Source organism: Hyposmocoma kahamanoa, unplaced genomic scaffold, assembly GCF_003589595.1.
Source record: "Hyposmocoma kahamanoa isolate Upper Pololo Valley unplaced genomic scaffold, ASM358959v1 66, whole genome shotgun sequence".
NCBI lineage: Eukaryota > Metazoa > Arthropoda > Insecta > Lepidoptera > Cosmopterigidae > Hyposmocoma > Hyposmocoma kahamanoa.
Window position 1 is genome coordinate 16602401 of NW_020653854.1, and position 24828 is coordinate 16627228.

At 36.3% G+C, this 24828-nt stretch overlaps 1 protein-coding gene across 1 annotated transcript in view; it reads right to left on the reverse strand.

The window, feature by feature from the left end:
• The window catches only part of LOC113232027 (phosphatidylinositol 4-kinase beta), a 52000-nt gene that overhangs the window by 18611 nt on the left and 8561 nt on the right, over positions 1-24828 (reverse strand). The window contains exons 2-3 of the mRNA XM_026466651.1: positions 5007-5898; positions 3519-3737 (exon numbers count right to left, since the gene is read on the reverse strand). Coding sequence (XP_026322436.1) covers positions 3519-3737; positions 5007-5898 — 1111 coding nt within the window. The remainder of the gene's footprint in view (positions 1-3518; positions 3738-5006; positions 5899-24828) is intronic.

Below are 24828 nucleotides of genomic sequence, written 5' to 3' on the forward strand. Positions count from 1 at the left end.
ATAATAGTGGGTAATCTCATAAAACGATTCAAGAAAACATGGCCGCAAAATCAAATCTAAAATGACCAAGAAAATATATATCACCATCATCATTAACCCATTCATACGTCTCACTACTGGAAACGGGCTTTCTCTCGGATAAAAAGATTTTGGTCATAGTGCGCTGGCCCAAAGCGAGTTGAGGACTTCACACGTGCTCCGAAGGTTGTGAACCTCCTTGGACGTGCAGGTAACATCACGACGTTTTCCATCACCGATAAGCGTAAATTTGGAATTAAATCTATATATATAAATAATTAGTCCACCGTTATTTAGAAATTCTTTCTCCGTCGATTAAACATGGTAGCATTGAACAAGGAAAGAGGTAAAGGCTTACTATAAGGGCCTTGTTAGACGCACGACCGCCCCGGAGGTCGTAAGTGGGCCTTAAACTACGGAATAAGGCGGATTTGAGTGGAGGAAATGTTGAAAGCTGTAATGGTGCGAAGGTCAATTGTTCTGATACCCACACGTACTATACTCGTATAGTATGTACGTCGAATGAAGTAAGTGCACAAAAAATTACATGATTTTACAGATAGCTTAACTTAAAAGGCGTTTTTCTAGTGCTTCTTTCAATTTAAATATAGAAAAAGGTTTAATGCTGTGAAAAGCATTACAATACTGTGTATATTTTTACAGTATTCCAATCATAGCCAATAAACTAAAAGGATATCGATGCATATCGAGTTCCTAGGTTTTCGCGATTGTTACACATAGGGTGGAGAGATCCCACGAGGGACAACGCATATGCAATCTTATGGATTATTACCACAAGTGTCAATAAACAGTGGTTACCACTGTCAATCATGTGGTTTGAATACCATAAAAATGTAAAATTTGCGATAAAACAATTACGAAAATTCATCCTTGAGTAAAATGAAATGAAACTCAAAATCGATTAGCGACGCCATATCTCGTTTGACGCCCATATTAGACACGCTCTAAGTAAAGCCGAGGGCAAGGTTATTATTATTAATACACAAGGCTTCAACCGTTAGAACTCGGAACTTTCAGACAAATATTCACATGAAATTGAGATTTTTAAAATATAATACTAAGAAAAGGGACGAACAAATCGGGCGCCACGTCTGGTAAGCGACACGCCTGTCCATAATAGTTGTGTAGTAGCAGTGCCACTTTATATCACAAAGATCTGAGGGGCACTGCCACTGTGTCCGATACCCTGAGTATAAGTTAACAAGTCCCATGTGCCTGTAATTTCACCAGCACCCTTAGAAACTGGAACGCAGTCATGCTCACACTACTGCTTGACGGCAGAAATAGGTAAAGTGGCAGTACTTGCCTGGACGAACTCTTTCACAAGGAGCTCTACTGCTACAAGATCAATTGATCCAGCTATCTATGCTTGTTGTAGAGATGGTTTTTATACGAAGGTCATCTATGTAAACTAACAGATCAGCGCTTTTAATGACTCAAGTCGAAAACGGGCACTAAGAGGAAAATAGCATTACAAAACTGCACGTCTTTTCACGTCTTCACAAACCATGACACATAACATATTATGTTAATAACAATTAAAGGGGATAATTAATGACTAACTTAACCGTCATTATAACAATATGGCTGAAATTATCGTAGACGCGATATATGCTGGCAAAATGGTACTTAAAATATTTTGAAACCATGAAAATTATCTAGCAGTGGGAAAAGGTTATTTTAAAAGGGGAAGCCTTTGCACTCACGAAATAAATTGTATAGTATCTATAATACTTTGAATTTATTTTTATTGAATATCATGATGTTTTTGCTACCGTGATATTCATCATTTTTTGTGAAAATACTTCACTAGTTTGTTATTATTATTGATACAAAGTTCGAACAAAAACAAAGAAAAAATTCCTTCGATCCGATTGGATTCGAAACAGCATCTATCGCCGCATAGTTTTGTAAGAGCGGTAGTCACGTTGAGGCGACAGACGCTGGTTCAAGTCTTCTTTTGTATTTGTTCGATCTTTTTACCAGTTACCACTTTTGTGACCGTGGTGCAAAACATGTGAAACAGACAGTGAAGTAGGGCTTTATAACTTTACGCTTTGTGGCGCTGTTTATCATGCACACAGTAAACGCGAATAAGGAAGTTTAAATGTTTGTTATGCGATACATCCAGCACAACACCGGAATACGTTATTTCTACGTGTTAAATACGACTTTTGTACATAAGAGTCACGGTTGATAATGATGGTATAATGCAGGCTTTACACAAGGCATAGACGTCATATAATCCGAAATGGTTTCTACAATTCTCTAGATTTACATTTGTGGCATAAATAACAGCAGGAAAATATTTTTTTCTTCTTTTTAGGAAATTTAATTATAATTATTTGACCTAAAATGAAGTATTTGCAACTAGGAAAGAAACGACACAGTTGGGCCGATAAATCGACACATCCGTAGAACAAAGATCTATGTGCAAGACTACTTGTTTTCTGATCATAGTACATTTCGTTCGTTCTTCTTCGCTGTGGATGTCAGATCGACCGTTGTTCGGTTTTATATTTCCGAAACGAAATAAGGTATATAAATTCTCAAAACACCTTAACGAAATTATTCTCGTAACGTCTTTATTCTCTTTTCGCTACATCGGACCCTGTTCTTCGGATGAGTCGAAATATGTATACGACGCGTCATTTGCGTGCATCACTGCACGTAGGTATATGGCACAGATTATAATAATTCAAATAAGACTGGATTCTCCAAAGTACAGTTAATCAGAATAATATCTTGATTATTCCTTAAAACACTATTGATTGTCCAACTAGGACAAATCCGTTTTACAATAATTATACAGCAATCGTAAAAAAATGATTACTTAATAAAGCAAATTATTAATATTAAAAATTCAAACTCTTTACCACACTATTTTTGCAGCCTCGTTAAAAGCCTTGCTACACAACACGTGCTTTAAGACGTTGTTGTACTGCACGTGCTAGTTACGTGTCCTGTGCATGACAGTTCACGTGGAATGTGCGATCGGGCATGGGTCAATGTTCTAGCCTAGCCGACAATCAAGTAATTTTATACTAGCCATTCCTCTCAGGCTCATTGGTTTTAAGACAATGATAAGTAAATTGCATTACGACGCGATAAATGTTTGTTGTATTGGACAACACTAGAAATATATCTAATTTGCTATGAATTATTAATACAAAGATCTAACACTATCAAAAATTCCTTAGATTGGGCTGGATTCGAACCAGCGCATTCCAGCAATCCGTGCTAGATGCTTTTCTAACTAAGCCACGAAACAAACCAGCAGATTTTACGCATTTTTCTATATGCTTGTTGCAGATCTTTGTTTTTCATTTTTAAAGACTTTTTGACGTAGCACCATCTGTGAGAAATCTATTTCCTCACTCAGTCAGGTGCCTTTACAGCTACCAGCAGCTGACTACATATGTCGCTTTAATAATTGTAATTTTCAAGTTTATATCATATTTCAAACAAAAGTGGTGGTTTTTTATATTATTACTAACCTTGTCTTTACTATTCAGCACGGCAGCAGCATGCGGCGGTATCCTAAGCACGCAGTGTGGCCTATGGTGCAGAGGCAACCAGACGCGAGCAGGAAGGTTCAAGTCCAGAGAGGCCAGCTCGGCCCGGAGTCGGCCGTTCCGGCGTTCTTTATCCGCCACACCGGCCAGCCGTCGGCCGATGTTCGTTAAAGCTTGCAAGAACTGAAAAATAAGTATATTATTACACTAGACATATTTTCTCACACACTTACTTGTAAAACTTCAATATTTTACAAAGTTATTAATTAACCAATTAAATAGTAAAATATCCGGAGCAGTGAAGTTTAAGAAATTATGGCTTTAAGCAGTGACGGCCTCAGCAGACATTGGATATTATAATCGCGCGCTACGGTGCTCTAGATAGATTAGCCTTCGTTTACGTCGTCGCACTATAAGAAGCATATATATGTTTATTACACATTTACTTGTAAAACTTCTATGCATTTAATAGTTATAAATTAAAATTAAAAGGTGAATTTATAAGTTTGCAATTAAATAATGAAGTAAAAATAAATAAAAAGGAATAAAAAAGTCAAAAATCTTTTAGCTGTGACGGCTCCAGTAAACGTTAGTTATACCGTACACTACAGTGGTCTAGTCTAGCTAGATAGATAGATAGCCTTTATTAACGTAAACTTCGTCGCACTAAACCAAATATATGTATAGATGTATTACTATTATTGCTAGTAATTACACGGTGTCTTCAAAATATATACAATTAATCGCAAGGTTATTTAGCCGACCGCCGACATCAAGTCCAGACAATAGGTTCCCCGGCTGTACTTCAATTAAAGTGATTGGATTTTATCACGAAACCTTATAGACAATTTAGAACTTTCATTTACCAAATGGGGTGAACTGATTCATTTTAATGATTCGGTTCGATTATTCAAAATGTCACTTGGTCTGCAAGGTACGTATCGGTCAGCTTACACACTCGGCCTCTTATTTTTATAAAAGCTAAATTGCAATACTCGAAAGGCATTACGCGAACGTTTCAACGGCTGCCCAGCCCGTAGATTGGCATTGATAGCGGCTGGTTACCGCCACTCACGACCTATTCAGCTTTTAATACACTTTAGAGCCCCGTAACGTCTATATTTATTTGACAATACATTATTAGGGGGCCCGGATAACTCATATTTACTGTACTTGGTCGAAGGTATTTATATCCCATTGCTTCTAACAAACGTCGACTTACCATACCCCAGGTATAAATAAGTTCCGATGCCTCTGCTAATTTTAAATATTTAAGTCATGGACTAATTACCATCTTATCTTATGTTTACAAGCATGGTATTACTTATCAAAACTTTATCATAACAATCATACCGCCCTACATACATTTCAAGGTCGTACAATTCGTTGGTATGGTAGACACTATAAGTAAAATCCTGGTGTACAGTATAAATAAAAGAAAAACTTAATTACCTGTGTCTGAGGTGCCAGCCGGGGAGCGCCGCATGAACACTGTTCTCCACAAACACATCCGTTATCGAACGCACGTCCCGACGCTAGATCCCCTAAATGTCTCCCCGATGGGGTGACCAGCCGCAGTGCTGACGCGTCTGACTGTGACCTATGGTGTCCTCTCCTAGCAGCGGGTCTGATCTCTTCAGCCAAAATAGAGTCTCTCAACTTGATAGCTTTCGATCTTTTCACATCAGCACTAAAAGCAGTCAATAACCATGCAAGCCGCAAGGAAAACTCCGCACTCTGCTTACACCGGTACACCAAGTACGGCTTCAGCACGTCCGCCACGTCGCCCATCTCTATATACATCGTGGCCAGTTGTGGCAGATAGAAATCGACGTCCTCAAACGGAAACGAAAACAATTTGTTCGCCAGATACGACTGGACACCGGGTTCCTTCGAGTTGAACAGATACGAGATGGCCATGCTCATATCGAACAATTTACTTTCGAATAGCCGGAGTAAAAAGTCTTTGTTCTTCGATGTTTCTGCAGCGGATATTTCAGACTTGGGCGGCTCTACAACAGAATCCGGTGGGTCTGGGGGTTTATCCGTATCTTCTGGATTGCCAGAGTCAAGGCTTTCACGGGATCTGGCTGCAGCGGGCGGCGGCGGAAGCTCTTCGTCCGCGGCGTCGGGCGGCGTGTGAATACCGGAATCGTCGGAGCCAGCGGGTACATCTGGCGGCAACGCTAAGCGCGGCGCGGGTATCTCCATGGGCAGCCGCAGCGGCGCGCCCTCCGGAGATGTCGGTGTCATGTCCTCCGGAATTCTCTGGAGCACCGAGTCGAGAGATCTGTTCCTCTGATGGCCACATCCCGGCGGCGGCCCGTTCGAACTCGTCACATGTCTGCGGACAAGTGAGAACATTGATGAACAAAAGTACTTATATTATTCATTTTCACTAAAGCTATCAAATTCTCAAAATAATTAAAATCACGAGTTATGTAAACTTAATGTTTCCACATCCTACATACTTATAAAACGGATCCTCATAATGTCGTACACCGACGACAATAATCTTCCTGACCATGGTCGCTTATATTTTAGCACTGAAATCCAATCGCTTGTTTATAATGCACATAATCCAATTGACTACACAAACATGGTTGTTTTGCACTGAACACCGTCGAGAACTAAAACAATGTCGCGGAACGATGCATCATTGCGCGTATTGTGAACGAACTGTACGCGAGTTCAACACCGACACGTTGCTCTCGGTGGACGTCGTGCAGCGGACTGGCTGCTTTACGCAATCACAGACACGCGCCCGCATACCATTTGAATAAGCATCACGATTATGCAGCCAAACTTCACTTAAACAACACGAAACAGTAAACAAAGATGTTCTGCCGCTTTTTGGACAACAGGTTTCTATAGTCTTTCTATGAAATTATCACTAAAACTAGTTAGTTATGTGACGTTAATTATTTTTTGTCTTTACAAAATACCTACCATCTGTGCAAATCTACGTCAGGTGTATTTGTAGTATCAGTTGCCGAATTACGTACATATATTGCACATATTAATTGTTTTAATACCAATATTTAACGATACCTATTGAAATCTATTTCGTCACTGAAGAACGACATCATTTCACGTTTAGATTCATCGCACGGATTGCGAAGCCGTTCCTTATAAGACAGAGCATCGTATTAGTTACCGTTGCAAGGAATATTAACTAACAATGTAGTAGAACTAGAAACAGTTAGGATCGTAAAACATGCGTTTGAAATGTAGAGCCATGGTATAAATAACTCTTTGTTTTATACTCAGAAAAATATTACACCATGGCATAACTTATATGAAAGTGCATCATAGAGAAAGCGGACGTCGACCCCAAATAGTTTTATCACTTACGCTATCAATTTCAAAAGATCCCTCTACACGGCGCTCCGTTAAGTGGTTAACGCATTCTCAAAGCGGTCGTGTAGTCATTCAATCAAGAAAGTAGAGGAAGTGGAAGAGCGTAAGCCACTCAAGGCACTCGGGTACTCATTGAGTGTGCATTCCACGCGGCGCGTGAGTGGCGAACGAATTAACATGGTTTATTTTGGGATCGTTATCGGGACTCTGCCATATGTGGCGTCCTCCAAACAACCGAACAGATGTACGGATGAGCCAACAGCGATACGCAAAACTCCATTATTAATCATAATGGATTCTTACAACCACTTGTGCTGAAAAGCTTTATGTTTATTTTAAATTTAACTTCTTTAAACACGTGGAAAAATATGTTACATGCATATCTTAGCAAACAGAATGTTTTGATGGAAGAAGCCATATTTTCATGATTTGCCTCATAAATTGCATTTACATAACGTAATAACCATCGTGGTATTTACATGTTGAATAAGGAAGTACACAGGATTTATAAACTTACACGTTGCCATGAACGTGCATCCTTTTAACACTTGCACAAAGTTAAGCAAGTATAGATATACGCAGGCAAATAAGTACAATGTATATGACGCCTATGTATATTTATTAATTTTCGTAGTACTTGACATACAAATTTAAATTCCATTAAATACAAATGTATGCGAACAATAACAAACATTCGTGACTATATGTCGGACCGATGGCATAAACTGGTAACTCTGGAATGATGCCAAACTGATTTGTTGCTCCATTTAATTACAGTATTAATTGTTTCCAACGGATCATTAATTTTGACGGGCTACTGAGTGCATACAAAACGTTTTAAGGACAACTGGTCGAAAATAGAGAAATTTCATTGTATTCAAATTTAGAAAATGTTAAACTACTTTAACATTTCCACACATCTTCATCAGCTACTCATTTCCCTCTTCCCCGTATAATGAAGCAAGTAGAGTGCTGTTGTACTGATAGTGCTGATACATATACTTAATGAACATCGTCACTTCACCTAAGTGAATCGATCGACTTAAATAGCCGCAATCGGGTCAAACTACTATAATCGATGGATTTACCGACGTGACCTCGCGTGCCTTACATTCAATGAACTGACGATTCAATTACATCATAATGGATATACGAATACGAGTTAACCATAGCTGTGTGTTAAAGCAAATAGGGCTTGACTTGTATTAAGATAAAAGACGCTTGTTTACAAACCTTCGATCATAACAGATTATTAAAGCTAGATTAGTTGAAACGTGCGAAAATCGATTGTATCCGATTTCTTTGATTGAGGGGAAGATAATTTCAACTTGATGATATAACAGCAGTGGAGAGTTGTACACCGAGACGTGTAATCTCACAATTTATCTTCCTTTATGCGTCTCAAAAGATGAAAGTTGCACAATTTCAATTATTCTATACAATACTTAATGATAAATTTGATAATTAATAAATCAATAGAAACGCCAATAAAATCATTGCATGACTGGCGAATAAAAAAACAAAAGCTATGAGAGAACAGCCAGCAAACAAATCTATTAGGCAAGTATAAGAGTAAATAGAAAACTATTTACATTTATACAACTATTGATTGTTATTGCCTCTTTATTGTTTCCAATTAGGGTCCAGCGGTCACACAATCTTGCCGTTCACCCTAATATGCAACTAACTGACCAACTGCTATGTCATATGAGTTGTGGCGCTAGCGTCTATTATGTCTATACCTAGACATTGCTTCTGCGTCTGTGCAGTGTTACTACAGTGACTTATATTGCATTTGCCGTTTTTCGCAGTGGTAATGCTTACATTACCACAGCTAAAAACGACAAATTCCAAGTTCTTAAACTTTTATTCCATATCATACATAAATTAATAGATCTGTCACACTAATTTGCGTCATTAATACGCCATTAAGAATCAATACTTGTTCGCCTCTCTCTATGCAATTTCCAAACGCTTTAATTCATCGGAAAATCTTCAAGTTATTAAACCTTAAAATATGTATTATAAACATTACTATACTGAAATAATAAAAATATAAGTAATGAAAAAAGATCAAAATACGATGAAATATGTCGACGTAAAATAAATAGACATTGAACGCATACAAGAAAAACATGACGTCAATGGAAACATTCTTGTCTCCGTTCAAGTTAAATTGTTTAAAAAACATACCCATTATATTAATAAATCTCGGTTTTAAAGTAAGCAGGTTGCTGTCGAAAAGTAAACGTAGACAGGTGATTGTTACCGGAGGCTAATTAAATACAAATTCATCGTGTGTTTCTCTCTCGCACCGCCGTAAGTGGAACCTTACTGTGACGTCAACATCAAACAATAGTGAATTGATTAGATTCGCCGCTGGCCACCATATCGCCTATTGTAGCCTGTGAAAGCAGTTGAGTGAGTGGCTTCTGCTAACAGTTTCGATGAACAATCAATACCGCGGGAACATAAATTCTCAGTTCTGAATGAATATGCATATTAACCTAACTGTTGAGATGGTTACTTTCGCGCTTTCATTTCTACTTATATAAATAAATACTACAGTCAGCTACTTTCAAATGATTTGAACTAACTAAACATATCCACAAAAACTCAAAATGGGTACACTTTACCTTCGCGCTTCGTATGAGTTCGCGATCAAAGTTTTTGTACATTTGACAAAAATTACGCTATATTGACGGTGCATTCAAGGTTGCAACTATTTCAAATATTTTTTATTAACGGAACATATTGAAAACAAGATCTTTTAAATATCGACCCGATTCATAAACATCTATATACAATTTCAGAGTTACAGGAACAAGAGCATAAGCTGACATGAACAAAGTACATAAAGAGCACACTATACGGTGTCATGTTTTAGTAAATGAAGTGTCAAACTTCATTACGCACAATGATGTATGAAAAGGCATGTTTTAAAGTTTGTAAAGACACTAAAAACTTGTTTAGTAAATGTTTTCAGAGGTAATAATGACTTGAATACAAAATAATGTACGGCCTCGTATATTTTTAATTTATTATTTACAAGGTTAAATTGTCTTTTAATGTGAATGTAAGATTTTATACATATTTTGGTATTCAACTTGAAGACTCGCAAATTATTACGCGTGATTATTTTAAAACTTTTACTTGCTTGCACTTTTCTCAAAGTTTCTCGGACTGAGACTGCGTTACAACTTGTTGGAGGTAGTTAAGCAATTAGATTATATTATAAAAGTTATGATTTCCAAGTGTAGTGCGCAGAAATAGCGACGCTTGCTACATCACAGTGGCGAAAGTAAACGCCTCTCCGACCTTGTCGTCTTTAAGGCTTCGTATCACTTTCTTGTGTGTGGTATTTAATTTCATACTAAAACAGACTATAGCCGGTACAAATAAAGCTTGATCCAAATAGTACTTTCCTTGGAGTTTTTCTTTAAAATGAAGTCTTTGAACGGCGGTATTGCCCATGTAACCTTTCCAAAAGATATTAAATGAATCAAAGCCTGTAGTTGTAAAAGAATAAGCAAATATTAAGGTTAATTATTATGAAAATTGTTCACTTTCTTTTAACGATTGAGAATTAACGTTAATGTTCAATTTTTATACATTTTACTACAAAATTTTTCAGAGTCCAATGAATACCTTCAACCCTAACGAAGGCTTGATGAAAATTGCAAGATTTGTTTCGTTTTAATATAAAACAAATCAATACAATTTATATTTTTCTCTATTTAAATAGACTCAGCCACAATCTCAATGATGTGATCGACGAATGGTGCGCGTTGATCTAAAAAATGCCAATTCACTTTTGTCTTGAATAGCCCGAAATTGTAGTATTCTGGTAACACAGATGCCGGTGGTGCATTCCATTCCTTAGCAGTACGCATTTGAAAGGAGGGAGCAAATGATATATATAATGGACGGAGTGATGATTTAAAAATCTGTGGGGGCAAAAATTGTAAAGCCCAAAAATACATATAAATCCGATACAAAACCGGCAAGCAGGTCACTTTTCCACAGTGATCAAGATTTTGAAGCTTCCATTCCACAACAGTTGTTCTTTTTTCGATTCCACTTATGCAAGTTAGTTAACTAGCATCGGGCAGTCCTCCCAAAGGCGATGTGAGTACTCCTTACACGGGCTGTTCTGGTTTGAAGTGTCAACCGTCCTTGGAAATGATTCCTAGTTCTTCGACACGCACGTATCTTAACTTTCGTCCCTTGTAGCAATAATAAGTAATCGTGAAAGCGAACGTTCTCTCGACCTTGCCATTTTAATTAGAATTCCAACAAGTCATATAGGAATAAAATGTTAATGAGATTTATGTTTGCACTACTTTGCTCTATTTGTAATAAGTATAAAACCGATTCATATTTTTGTTGACTTCGTTTTAGTATGCTATAAGTCTATCAGTGCCTAGTCCAGTGTGTTATCCTATCCTATTACGATAGATAATATTACCAAGCTAAAGTAAAATTACAATGAGTAAGAACATTTTTTTTAAACTGATGAAATTTTTAAGTCATCACCGTCAACGTCGTCATAAAAAGAAAGTTATGTTTCATAACGAATAAGATTTATTTTAAAATAGTTATTTAAATCAAATGTCTGGTAACATAAAATAAAGGAACAAACCATAATAGCTTTAATTAGCTTTGACGTAATGAGTGGGACACAGGATCCTATCAGTATTAGTTGAACAATTCTGCAGTAATTACGTCTGATTTCAAATCAGACCAAACACAATTTAATTTATAAGTTAGCTTTTACTGAATTAATGCGGTTGTATTGTGCAAAACTTCTCTTCACTAAGGTCGAATTTCAAAAATTTTGCACTACTTACATAAATTAATGTATACTTGAATGTGAAATCACATTCGGTAATTAAGAAAGCAACATCTCTGAAGATTTAAAGTTATACAGTAAATGATCCAACATTGCTAATACATTATTAATTCCAAACGGCGTGTGTGTCAATTAATGTGCGATTGTGTAACACTCTCAAAGGCTCTAGACCGTAATATCAGGTTATGTAACTCTTTTAGTGAGTTACGTTACAATTTCTTTCAATTTCGATTACATTACTGTTGAACAAAAAGCACAAATACGAAATATGAGACAAACCATCGCTGCTTTAAAAAATGTTGTTAAAGAATTTTTATATCGTTTTTTCTAGAACTGTTTTAGTTCTAGAAAAAACCGGTGGTAGGTTTATTTTGTTAGTCTTCCGTATATCTGTAGATGAGAGGTAAAGAACCTTAAGTGCCTAATAGTAATTTTTACTACAGAGCGTTTTAAAGGCTCAACTCACATTGGCGCTGAGTCGAAGCTTCGCGTCGCCTCCTGTTTTTCAACTACAACGCATGGCAACGCGCGTCGTCGCGCGACGAAGCACGTATTAGCGCGCCCGCGCGACGAAGCTCGTATTAGCGCGCCCGGATCGGTGCGGTCGGCGACTAACGCCACACTGCGCCGAACTAACGCACAGCGACGCGCGAAACCGCTGGACTTTAACCAAGCGTCGACGCGTGAAGACGCGCGATTCCATATTTGCAAAACACAAATTGGTACCTTAATAATGGGAAAATAGAGATGAATATGCTATAGGCGAAAAGCATGACGCGACTCGACTCTGCGCCAGTGTGAGTTGAGCCAAAGAGAATGAAGTTCTTATTTAGGCACTTATGGGCGAATTCAAATTAGGTTTGTAGCAGCGCTGCAGTGGTTCGTCTGTGGCGCCACCACTAATTTTCATACAATATTTAGAAGTGCAGCTGTAGCGCCACTGTCGCGCCACTTTTGGAGACTAGATATTGTATAAAAATTAGTAGTGGCGCCACAGACTCGCCCATGCAACGATTCTTCAGGCATCTAATTTGAAGTCTCCCTAAAATCATAGTTAAGGTCAATATGTTAAATAAAAAACAAACGACGATAGGACTTTTACTATTGTGTGATTTTAAGCAATCGAAAGCAATGTTTGTAAAATCTAAATTCTAAAATATGGAGTTAAGGTCTCTTATCGCTCTCCAAATGAATGTTTGTACATTTGTTCCGTGTGCGTTATATTATTCAGCCGATTGCAATAAAACTTGTTGTGCCCACGCCTGATAAAGTTTCTAAAGAATTAGAACCATTTTAAAATATCACGTGACGCCAGTTTTTTTAATAAAATGTGTCTAATACATAAACAAAACTAAAAGACAAAAATAGTGGCTTTGAAACGCGGTAGATTTCGAACATGAATTTTTCGTTTCATCCAATTGTGGATATCATGAAGACCTTAGGACAGCATCCCGCGATTCATTATTTAATTTCGTCATCTACCATTGATATTTAAGTCACGTTTCTCCTGCGGTGTCCATTTAAAAGCTATTAACGAAATTAGCAGCAATCAAGTTCATGTTGAACATGTTAGCTATTGTGTACTTACAGGAAACCTATATGCGGGTCAGTTAATCCAGTTTATAGAAGCCCATTCTACGCTATTTACAGCACCCTGATTCCCCTGTATGGCTTCGCTGACACTGGATTACGTGATTATATGTCTAATGGAAAAAAACCAAAGGGTTGTGGTTGCTTCGACGATGTAATCGCTTTGAAGGCAAACAAAAAGATTTAACATTTCTGCATTATGGGTGACCGAGTTTCGAAAACCGATTTTCAATTTATAAATTTAGTGATGTCGCTGCTTGTTCTGTACATGCGATCGCTTTTAGTTTGTATGCTTTAAGAAATAAACTTAACTGCAATTTGATTTTGAATAATTGCAATAATTCAAATTAAAAAAAATTATATTCCCTTACAGCGTATTTTATTTCCCTCAAATAATAGACCAGACTGTAATGAAATGACAAGAAAACTTGAAAAGTGTAAATGGTTAACTTGAACTGACTAAATGCTAAACAAAAACATTCCTAAATAAACTAGATTCAAAACAAGAAGCCTAAACCAGTGCTGGCTGACCTCACCGATGTCAAACAGGTTTTGCACGAAAAAGTGGACGCCTTTACGCCTACAGTTTGTAGATCTCTTACAATCTTACTGTAGAATCACAGAATCACTTCAAAGACTCGAGAGCGATGGCGAATAATGAACGATTACATTAATCATTTTAATTATGGATGGGTAAACAAAACGCAGCCTCACATTTTTAGTGGACTCAGAAAAACAAGTAAATGGTGTGCACTAAGCACCGAAATTCGCTAACCACTAAGCACAACTCAATCAGCAGACTACAAATAAAACTCGTTAATTTGGGTAAACTTCAAATTGTCTGCTCATTGTAATTTGTCTTTTTCAACGATGATCGCTACTTTTGCCAATGACAAATTCTGACTTTTGGATGGATAATTAGCGTGTAGAAAAAAAACTGGTTTCTAGTAGTTTCAATAGAAAACTAAAAAGACAATGAGCTCAGTCTGGAATTATAAAGGCAATTTAATAATTTCATCACACTACGACGAAATCACGGAAGAGTTGTGCTTTTGCACTTTTGCGCAACAGCATATAGAGCTTTACATGCAATTAAAAAATGAGTTTTTGAAGTTTGTCAAGTATTTTGAACTAATGTAAACAATAATAATAGGATGACGTTGGAGATTAATGAGGAACATTGTTCAATACCGCAGTATCGTCGAGGGTGCTATATGTGCAGCTGTCGAAAGGACCGACTTGTAGGATTGGTCGACGCGGGTTCGCGAAACATCTGCCAGATCTCACGAAATGATTAGAAACAACGTTTGCAGTTTGTGAATGTTACCTTTTATGGAACAATACTCTCACAGGTTACAACAATAAAATAGCAAATTACTCTCTTAGCTAATTGTGATGTAATGCCAACGTAGTTTACAAAAGATTATCTTTGCAAAGAACACGGTTATTTACTTAGCTACAGGTCATTCCATGTGTATAATTCGGAAAAACCTTGATAAACCACAGTACTTAAAAGGTATAAGACCTTTTAAAAACGGATTATGCTTACCTAACATACAAAATGTTTCTAATAACACATAAACAATTATCCGTTGACTAGAATGATCGGGAGAATAACGCACACGTTCCCGAGATAAGGACAATGGATACCGTCACAGTTACAGGCGCGGTAATGCAGAAACAATACCATTATAAGCTGAACTCATGGCCTGCTCCATTGGCAATCACGTGTGTTGATAACAAAGCTGGTAACTTAAAGACTTCGTCACACAGACCGCGAGTCGGTATAGGCACTGAGACTGCTGAGGTTCCACACGGTAAAAACAGATTACTTACAAAAAGACTAAATTCTTTTTATGAAGACAAATTTATTAAATCCAACAAAACGATCCTCTCCCTATAGACGCTAGAGAATAATTACTTGATAATAGTAAAAAAACGTCTCAAAAGTGAATTTTAGTTACAAGACAGAATTATTTAATCCAAGAGCAAATTAATTTACTTCAAGTCACAAAGCCACTCTAGATTCAACAAAATATTTATTTGTTATTAGAAATGTCCGATTTTGATTTGAAAAAAAAGAAGAATGAAAAATTGAGAGGTACTTAATTATTTGACTGAAGATTTATGTTTTCTAATATCAAAAAAGGTAAATTTACAGGGTTATGGACCCAACAGTATGTCTCACTAGCGTGAAAGCTCACAGTTCAGTGCCAAACCTTAAAGTAGCAGAAATAGTACGGAATCTTCTCAAATACTTGAGGACCGTTCAGTGCCGTCTAAATTGTACAGCGGCAGAAAGCACTAACAATTCCAAATATATAAGATGACTTTATTCTATTGAAGTTAACAAAACGATAACGCGTTTCAGAGTACAACTAATGTCATCTAGCAGTGGCGTGATGGAACTAATTGCATGTTAAAGTTGTGCCTGTTACAAGTGTAGTTTGATTTCATGCTGTAACCAAATTTCTTAAATTATGACTACAAATAACACCCTTTTTTTTTTTTTTTTAACAAACTGGAGATACTATGTATTGTTTCTCTCGATAAATGACTGTTTATGATTTTTATGATTACAAGCACAAGTAAAAGTAATCGTTATCGCGTGCGCCTTCGACGACATGTCACGACAACATTGACTATGAAAACGCAACGAAATGTTACTTTAAGAATATACTCTAGAATTTAGAGTATTAATCTGAATAGAAAACTACTTCATTTTTTATTTAAGAATATATTTTCTTAAAATACACCCAAGAAATTTTGAAAAAGGTAAAAGTTTTTTGATGTAAGTAATGTCCAATTAATTGATTAGAAATGAAATAAAATCTTGAAGTGAACGTATTTGTCTCAAAGTTAGAATAAAGTTAAGAGTAAAATTGTATTAGAAAAAGACAAGCAGTATTTTTATAATGACAATATTTTATTACCTTTAATAAATATTTTTTCAGAATTAGCAAATATTTTGAGAAATTGCTCTTTCTTATTAGTAGAAATCCTTTTTTCTGTGCAGTATTCATAGAAGTAAAAACATTTATACGAACCGAGTTTCATATGACCCACATATGTTTCTAACTAATACTCCACTCAAAAGTGAATCAATTGAAAAGCATTGGAAACCACTTCGATATGGGCGTATTATCTTGGATACAATATGCGATAAAAAACAGGTTTTAAACCAAATTTTTGCATCGTAGACTATTATGTTACTATTGCCATAGGTGCATACAGATTTGCTCGATATTTTGATGATCGAGACGTGTTGATCTACATACGATATAGGTCGTCTGTTTCTTACACATTTACTCGATTTTGTCAGATCAGTGATCATATATGTTGACAGACAAACAATACAGTGTCGATCACGGAAGATTTTATGTGGTCTGTGATGTCGATTGACTGTTGCATACAAATTTACTCGTTTTGTTTGATCACGCAAGTCGATCGTCAAAAAATCGATCTAATAAGTTCAAAAGAGCTAAAGTAGGAGCTAACCTAACAGGAGTAACTGTCAACCACATGAATAAGAAATATAAATATTGTATACCATAAGCGACTCATAAACTTAAATGTTACACAATTTCTTATCTAAAAGGTACATCTGTGTCACTCGTCGCTTCCTGCATAAACTGGACATCGGATATACATATTTATCTTCTCCAGTAACATTCCATTTCGTTAAACCAAATTACATAATTGTTATGTATTCAAAGCCCATCTTGAGTTGACAAGAGGATGTAGAACAATTTGGAAACACTGGTACAGTGTAAGTACATATGTATACTTTCGCAACAAGATCGGATTACATTACGTCGTTAAGAAATTTTTATAAAATTGAATATATGTAATTATGGAATAAATTACATAGTCGTATAAGATTCTAAGTGTCGTATTCCAGAACTCTACTCAATGCTCAAGTCTGGACTTGAGTATGATTTCTAGTGCTTGAAATCATACTCAAGTCCTGACTTGACGCATAATCTCTCTCATAATCATAAGTTCAAGAGGCACTTTTAAAGTTGTGATTATATTGCGTGTTTTGGCATTACTTTAACTTCAGTGAAGGTATATCATTGTTTGTTATTTAATCAAACATTTATACAAACTAAATGAAATTTGGCCAGTGAACAGAGAATAAAGTTCGTTTCCTACTGCAAAGAGCTTGTACAAGGATTAAACAATATCATATCAGGTAATCGGACAAATGGTATAGAAAGTATTGTGAACAGAGTCATTCTATAAACTCCACGTTCAAACATCATAATTCTTTAAACATCCTGTATTGTACTTAAAGGAATTTAAGTTTCAACACGCAGTTTTTCTTTGGGACATTCGCTACTTTAGCTAGTCGATTGCTACTTAAAGGAGCGAAGTAACAAGACAATGCAAAAACTGTGTCATTTCCTACGCACTGAATGCACTAAGCACTTCCTTCACCAATGAGGGGCAATTAGATTACTTCCTCTCCTCGCCTCGCACACAATAGAATGTAAAAACCAGCCGCCATGACGACGACGGGGCGATTATGAGCGAGGGTGACACAACAGTTCCCCTAATCTGAACATCTATTTAGGGAAGTTTTTGTATGTATATACGAGCGGGTTTTTAAGTTCCCATTTCGTAACAAAAAGACATGACTTTCCTCTTTGTAGGACATTTGAAAGAAATGACGCAGGAATTACGAAGTTGAGAAATTAAATTCCTCTTCTTTACATAAAACGGAATGACAATTAATAAAAACAAATATTTTGGAATCTACTTGTACATTGCATTGATTATGAACTATTATTTATATATATATTATATATTATATATATATATATATATATATTATAACGAATATATTGAACAGTAATAAATTCTTAATCGTTTTAACGCCGATTACGTTATGTATGGTTTTTATGTGTTATCGGTCGATGAAAAACAACGTATCTGAAATTACCACTGATTATGACTTTTGGCAAAGCAATATCATAGCAAATTTTTCTTTATTTCGCATAAACATCAAAAACAATCCTTGAGTAGTCAATTTTTCGATATTCCTTGGAAACATTGGATGAATCAAACATTGTCTGAAGTCGTTGTCTTTAGCTCAGTTTAGTAAATAACACAGTACTAGATATGCGTTTGTTACGTTGGTATGATCTTTGATGTTTACCTACGACTACGATACATAAAAAAGAGAGAAACTTATGAAAAATAGAAAACAACAATATTTTTTTCTTAAATATGAAATAAGATCTAATAGCCTTTTCGACGCTCTCAAGAAGTAGTATTCTCAAAATGGTTTACGACTTAGTGAGCACTTCTTAAAAATATGTAGCAATTTGTAAGTGTATCAGCGTACTAAATTGTCTTTAGTCGAGGAATAAGTGTGACATTTTTGACATCAATAGGTATACGTATTGTCGAAAATTACTAGCGGCGAATTAAAGCGATATGACCTCGAGCCGAGGTGATCTAACCCACGAATTGGCACTTCCTAACGGCAAGGTCGGATCGCTGAAGTACTCCAACTGCATGTAAAAATGGACGTTTTCTGTCGTACGTACGCAGATACTTAACACACGGCTAACAACAGTTGCAACACAAAGAGGTAATTAATTTTAGAATACTCATTCCTAGAAATCAAAATGTTCGCTCCAGACTTAAAAACCACGGATGTGGTCTTAGCAGAAATACGACACAAAGTCATCATCTCAATTTTATGTACAATTTGAATGACATGTAATTTCACAAAGTAGATGTAATAAGGAGTTGTCGTGTACTTTGGTACTTATTCGTAATGACTAATATTTCCAACAATTTAATTATTTTTTATTATATGAAGTGACGAACCAGTCGTGCGCCTAATGGTTGCAGTGCCACAGAGAGCTTTAATATATACGTCCCATTGTAAATTATGACGCAAAGTCAAACGTTGTAAAGTAAAACAACAAAAAGATCGTTGCTCTTTGAATTCTATTATTTTAACCTTCCTACTGCATGAACAAAATAATAATTGTTCCATATAACACCGGTAATTAAAGTAGATGGATAAAACTGATAAAGTTGCTACTACACACAATTCGTGATGTAGCAGAGAAGTATAAAAATGAGAATGGATACCAATCATAACATGGTCATTCTATAGTTAGATATTCTTTATAATCATATGCAATTTATATGCAGAGTTTCATACAAAGCAACATTACACAATGCACGTTTAAGATTAATATAAGTGTAATAACCCTATAAAACGCTCAATAATAACCAACAACAAATATTGAGAATTTCCTGGAACGTGGTATCACATAAAACTAGTAAAATTATTGAGTCTCTGTGCAAATAGAAAGTGCGTAAAAAGATGAACAAACGAACTTATGACGTGAATTCGAGAATGAGAATGGGAAAGTTTAAAGATAGTGTTGAGAATTATGAGAGAACCTTTGGAGCAAGTTTGTATTGAACAAGTGTGGGCGACAGTTATTACCTCAGAGGACCCCTCGTCGTGGTTGACGACCACTGATTGATCGTTTCCGTCGATTGTGTCATTCCCTTCTCCCGGAATACTGGCCCGACAGCGACAGCCTTCTGCTTCTAACAAACGACTTGCGCGGGTCAACTACTGTGTTCTTATTTATCAATTCAATGTTTTTCATGTTTCTTTTTCATTATTAACAATAACACGCAGAGGGACTAGACAAATATGTCATATTAAAAACGCCCAGAAAATTATTAATATCCCGCGCCCAATTCGCTTATTCGGGACGATATAATACCGTGCTTCGGTTGGACAAATGTAACAAATGATACCGAAACTATCTATCAAGTTGACGGATTCCCCCTCATTGTCTCCTAATATAGATTGCCCCAATTACTGAAATGATATTTTCCCTTGTATAGTGTTCTCTCTCCCTCCAGAAAGGCAATATTTAAAAAATAGACTTGCGACAAACAACAGTTACCAATAAATTTTTGGACTTCGGTTTATTTAAGTAGAATTTTATTTTCAAGAAGAATTAGTGATAAAACGAGAAGATTACCTCACAAATTTAACTAAAAAAAGTGTACCAACTGGAGAATCACGCACTTTCTTCATAGCCACAAGCGTCACATATAAGTAATTACAGCACAAAATAAATATTATCGTTCAAATATGTCGAAATAAAAAAGACAATTCGTAATATTAAATTATTAAAATAATACGTATCATATTTCAGTAATAATTTTATTACATACACTATATTGTACGCCTACTGGCCTAGTATCGAATGTCAACGACTTAGGGGTGTGTTTACCCGGGGATTGTAGCTCGACCCCATTCGCTGGGTCAACACCATTTCCGTCTTATCTGAGTTTCAGAACATCAGCTTTATTGAATATTTTAAGCATTAAACTTCTAAACGGTCGTTTGTGTCATTTATTAATATGAAAAACATTTCCGAGTCTGATGAATAAATTAATAGGAAACATAGTCAGCTATTTAGATCATCGATGGCGATGAGTCATCCCGCCCATATGAACTGAATAACTCAATAGTATATTATCTTAATTGACCATAGCGTCGGGAATATGTTTGCTGTTAAAAAAGTATAAAATACTATATAAGCACAGAGATTAGTGGTGACCACAATTCCATTGTTCCATATAATGACCTCAACGAGTTAAGCGCATGCCTCGATTTCTCACGATATCGAGTGCTTCACACACGCGAGTTAAATGCGAAATGTTCTAGCCGTGAACCAAAGGTGAAGTAGTCGGTTTAGAAGTAATGTACCTATACAATTACGTAGATAAGTCTTCATATATCGAAAAATAATTTGAAAGGATACAAGGACCAAGTTTGACTCTAAAAAAGTTCGCTACAGCCTTCAAAAATATGACCTTTATTCGCGACAAGTGGGCGCAAACTCAATGATTCCGTGGGAAGTAACATGATGGGCGTGTCACTCGCTGCTGTCTCACAAAGAGCTCACTCAAATGCTGAACAAAGATACAAAGACCCGTTATATGTCCCCAGATCCACTTGAGAGCTAATATGAAACCATCCGTTATAATACCAGCCTCTAAAGTATTTTGTAATTGGATAATAATAACGCACTTAAGATGGAGCTATTCGAAGATAAACCTGAACGATTAATTCATTACTTAAGAATTTATAATAAATTTGACCGACTGTTTGATAACGGCGAAATTCGATTTAACTATATTTACTTTAAATACTTTGCGTAATAGGTAATAATGAGAGCTGTACATTTATTTCAAATAGCAGAACCAAATAATAATGGGGAGGATTATCAAATTTATTTGTACACAGGAAGGACGCATTATTATCAGACTTATCAGGAAATTGCTTGGAATCACGATGGGCACCGATAAACATAAATAAAAGGGGAAAACTAACGCCTTTGTTTATTTTTCCACGTTGCTAATTTAAGTATTTGTTCAGTGTTAACGAAATTTGTTGGGTTCAAGTAAATGTTTCTGTAATTAGTCATTACAGTCAGATATTTAGAATTAACAATTACTCATAGGGTTAAAATGATAACAGGATGGTAGCAAAATCAGTAGCCACTATGAATAAAAGACAATATTGCTTCTGTGACTCATCGTTTACAAATACTCAGTTACCGGAAGTTGATTTTTTTTTTCTGGTATTTTCAAACATACATATGCGACAAGAGAACTGAGCTCTAACGTCTTATAAGGGTGTTAGGGAGAAGACTTTAGGGAGTCCAGAAAGCTAGAAAGGCCTTTTTTAAAGATATCAAGCGATGGCACGAGGAAGTCGTGCACCTGTAGTAAGCGACACGCCTTCCCATAATAGTTACAGTGCCACTCAAAAGATTTAGGGAGATGCCACACGGGCATTGCGTTGGCGTTTCATCGTCGTCGCAACTGCGTTGTAGTACATTTATATTATATTATATTTATAACAGTTAGGCTCAACTCACTCTGGCGCAGAGTCGAAGCGTCGCGACGCGTCATGTTTTTCGCCTATAGCATATTCATCTATATTTTCCAATTATTAAGGTACAAATTAGTGTTTTGCAAATATGGAATCGAGCGTCGACTCTTGGTAGCATTCGAGCGGCTTCGCGCGTCGACGCGCGTCACTTGGGCGCCCGGAGGCGTCAGATGCCGACCAAACTGTGATACCGGCGCACTAATACGATCGTCGTGGGGCGCGACGCGTGTCGCCTGGCGGTGGAGTTCAAAAACAGGACGCGACGTGACGCTTCGACTCTGCGCTAGTGTGAGTTGAGCCTTTGTGTGGCACTCAGTCCGTTGAAATCAACGCAGTTGTGACAATGCCCGTGTGGCATTTCCCTTAAACAGCAAAGATCTCAAAAACTCTTGTCACTGCGCTCGTCATCCTAAGACATAAAGCTAACGAGTGCCATGTGAAAATGTGCTTTCTATAGACAAGATGGCACATATGATTTTTATTTCTGCCTTATTGCGTTGTGGATTTTGCTTTACCACATACATCATTTGCGGGAGAACACAACATTTGTTATTCTCGTTGTTGTTGTTTGTTTATTGTTTTTTTTTTATGATGTTAGAATAGGAATAAATATTTTGTATTATTGATGAGTTGGAATGTGTATTTTGTGATGAAAAAAGTCTACACTTGAATCTGAACATGAGTTGTACTATTTATTATGATATATTATTTATTACATTCGTGTTCGTGAGAGCAATATTGACTATTTTATCATTCTGTTAATACGACTTTCGTGATGTTAATGTTTACCGCTTTGGCGTAATTTGGAATTGCAATTATCATATCGATGGTTGAAGGAGCAGAGCTACACTTAGGCTGAGATTTATAAAGTGTATTTTGACTTCGACTAAGCAAAAATGGCGAGCTCAACAAGATTTTCGGATTTAAATAAAATTAAATTAAACTTTTCAGTCTATTTCATAATTTCCTACTGAAACTGTCAAAATCGTTTTGTAAACGCGAACAATCGCGCCAGTTTTTCACAGTCGAGCTCGAGGTTCGTTTTATAAATCTCAGCCGTAGGCTCAATTTACAGTGCGGCGGAATAAAAGCGGAAGCGTATTTCGCCTCGCTGCGCGAGAATTCCCTACTATGCTATACTATGCTATGTAAATAGAGCCTTAGGGTGAAAGTGAATTAGACCTAGTTAGCTGAATTTGTAGATAACTTTAAAAGGTTCCATCACATACCATTAGATCCAGACAAACTTTCCCACATAATATGCATCTGATGAATATTTATGCTATCTAAAATTTTTAAACTCCTTTTCAACTTAGGTGTCGCTTAGCTCTTTTCACCTTTCAATCGTCGATATGTGCCTGAAAGGAGAAACTACGCGCCAAAACGTGTGGCCGAAAACGAGTACATTTGCACCGAAGCGATGATTCAGAATTTGATAGAGACTGATATGAAATGTGTTACTTTTGTATACGTAATAATTAATGACTAAGTTTCATTAACACTCAGAAATAGTAGCGCTAACATTCCACCTTTGACATTTTTGGCGAATTCATGTTACTAGAAACAAATAGTTTACAATACCTGTATACAGCGCTGCGTAAATAAAAATTTATATAATTAGATAGTATTTACGAATATGATACGAGGTGTATTATGCGCAATATCCGTTCATACCTTCTATGTATAATACATAAAAAACACTGACAAAACATATTAGCAACTGTGGGCGGGTAAACAAAAAATAAAGTTATTCAAAATTAGCTCTTAATATGCCGCAGTAAAGATTCATAAGTAATCTGAATAATCATAGTCGATAATGAAAATGTCGGTAGTGCACATATGATGCGTAGTAGGTATGATTGGCAAACAAAAGGGTCAACATAATTAGAACCTTTAATCGACCTAACCAGAACGAAATCGCAAATACACGGCACGTAATGAACTATGATGACTCATGGAGAGCACTTTGTTTTAAAGTTCCGATAATAATTTAAGATTGTTCTATCGTTCGTTCTTAAGAATACGAAATTTCTTTTGCATCACATAAAAAGTGCTGTGAACAATTTCGACTAGACTGTGACCGTCTTGTTTTGAATCAGGGCCCCAATTCTGCTAATTTTCGTATAAACATTCGTCAGTGTACTTCCATTGAGACACCACTAAGATTATATTACAATTATGAAAATATTTGTTATTCTACTAAAATCAACTAGTTGCAATGGCAGTTGAGTCTCCATAGAGTATCAGTGGAATGGCAGTGATGAAATTCATTAATTGAATCATTAACGATCGATGTTTTGTCACTAAAACTACTAAGGAAATTACGTATGCACATCTTAATTTTTATCTCGTTTAATCAGCAATTTAGTCTTCAAATGAAATGTATTGTCATTATGTCAAATTATTAGCAGACTAGGACGACGTGTCATCGACTCGCCATTGAAGAGATCAGTGGAATCGCAGTGATGAAATTTTTTAATTCAATCATTAACGATCGATGTTGCCTGACTAAAACTACT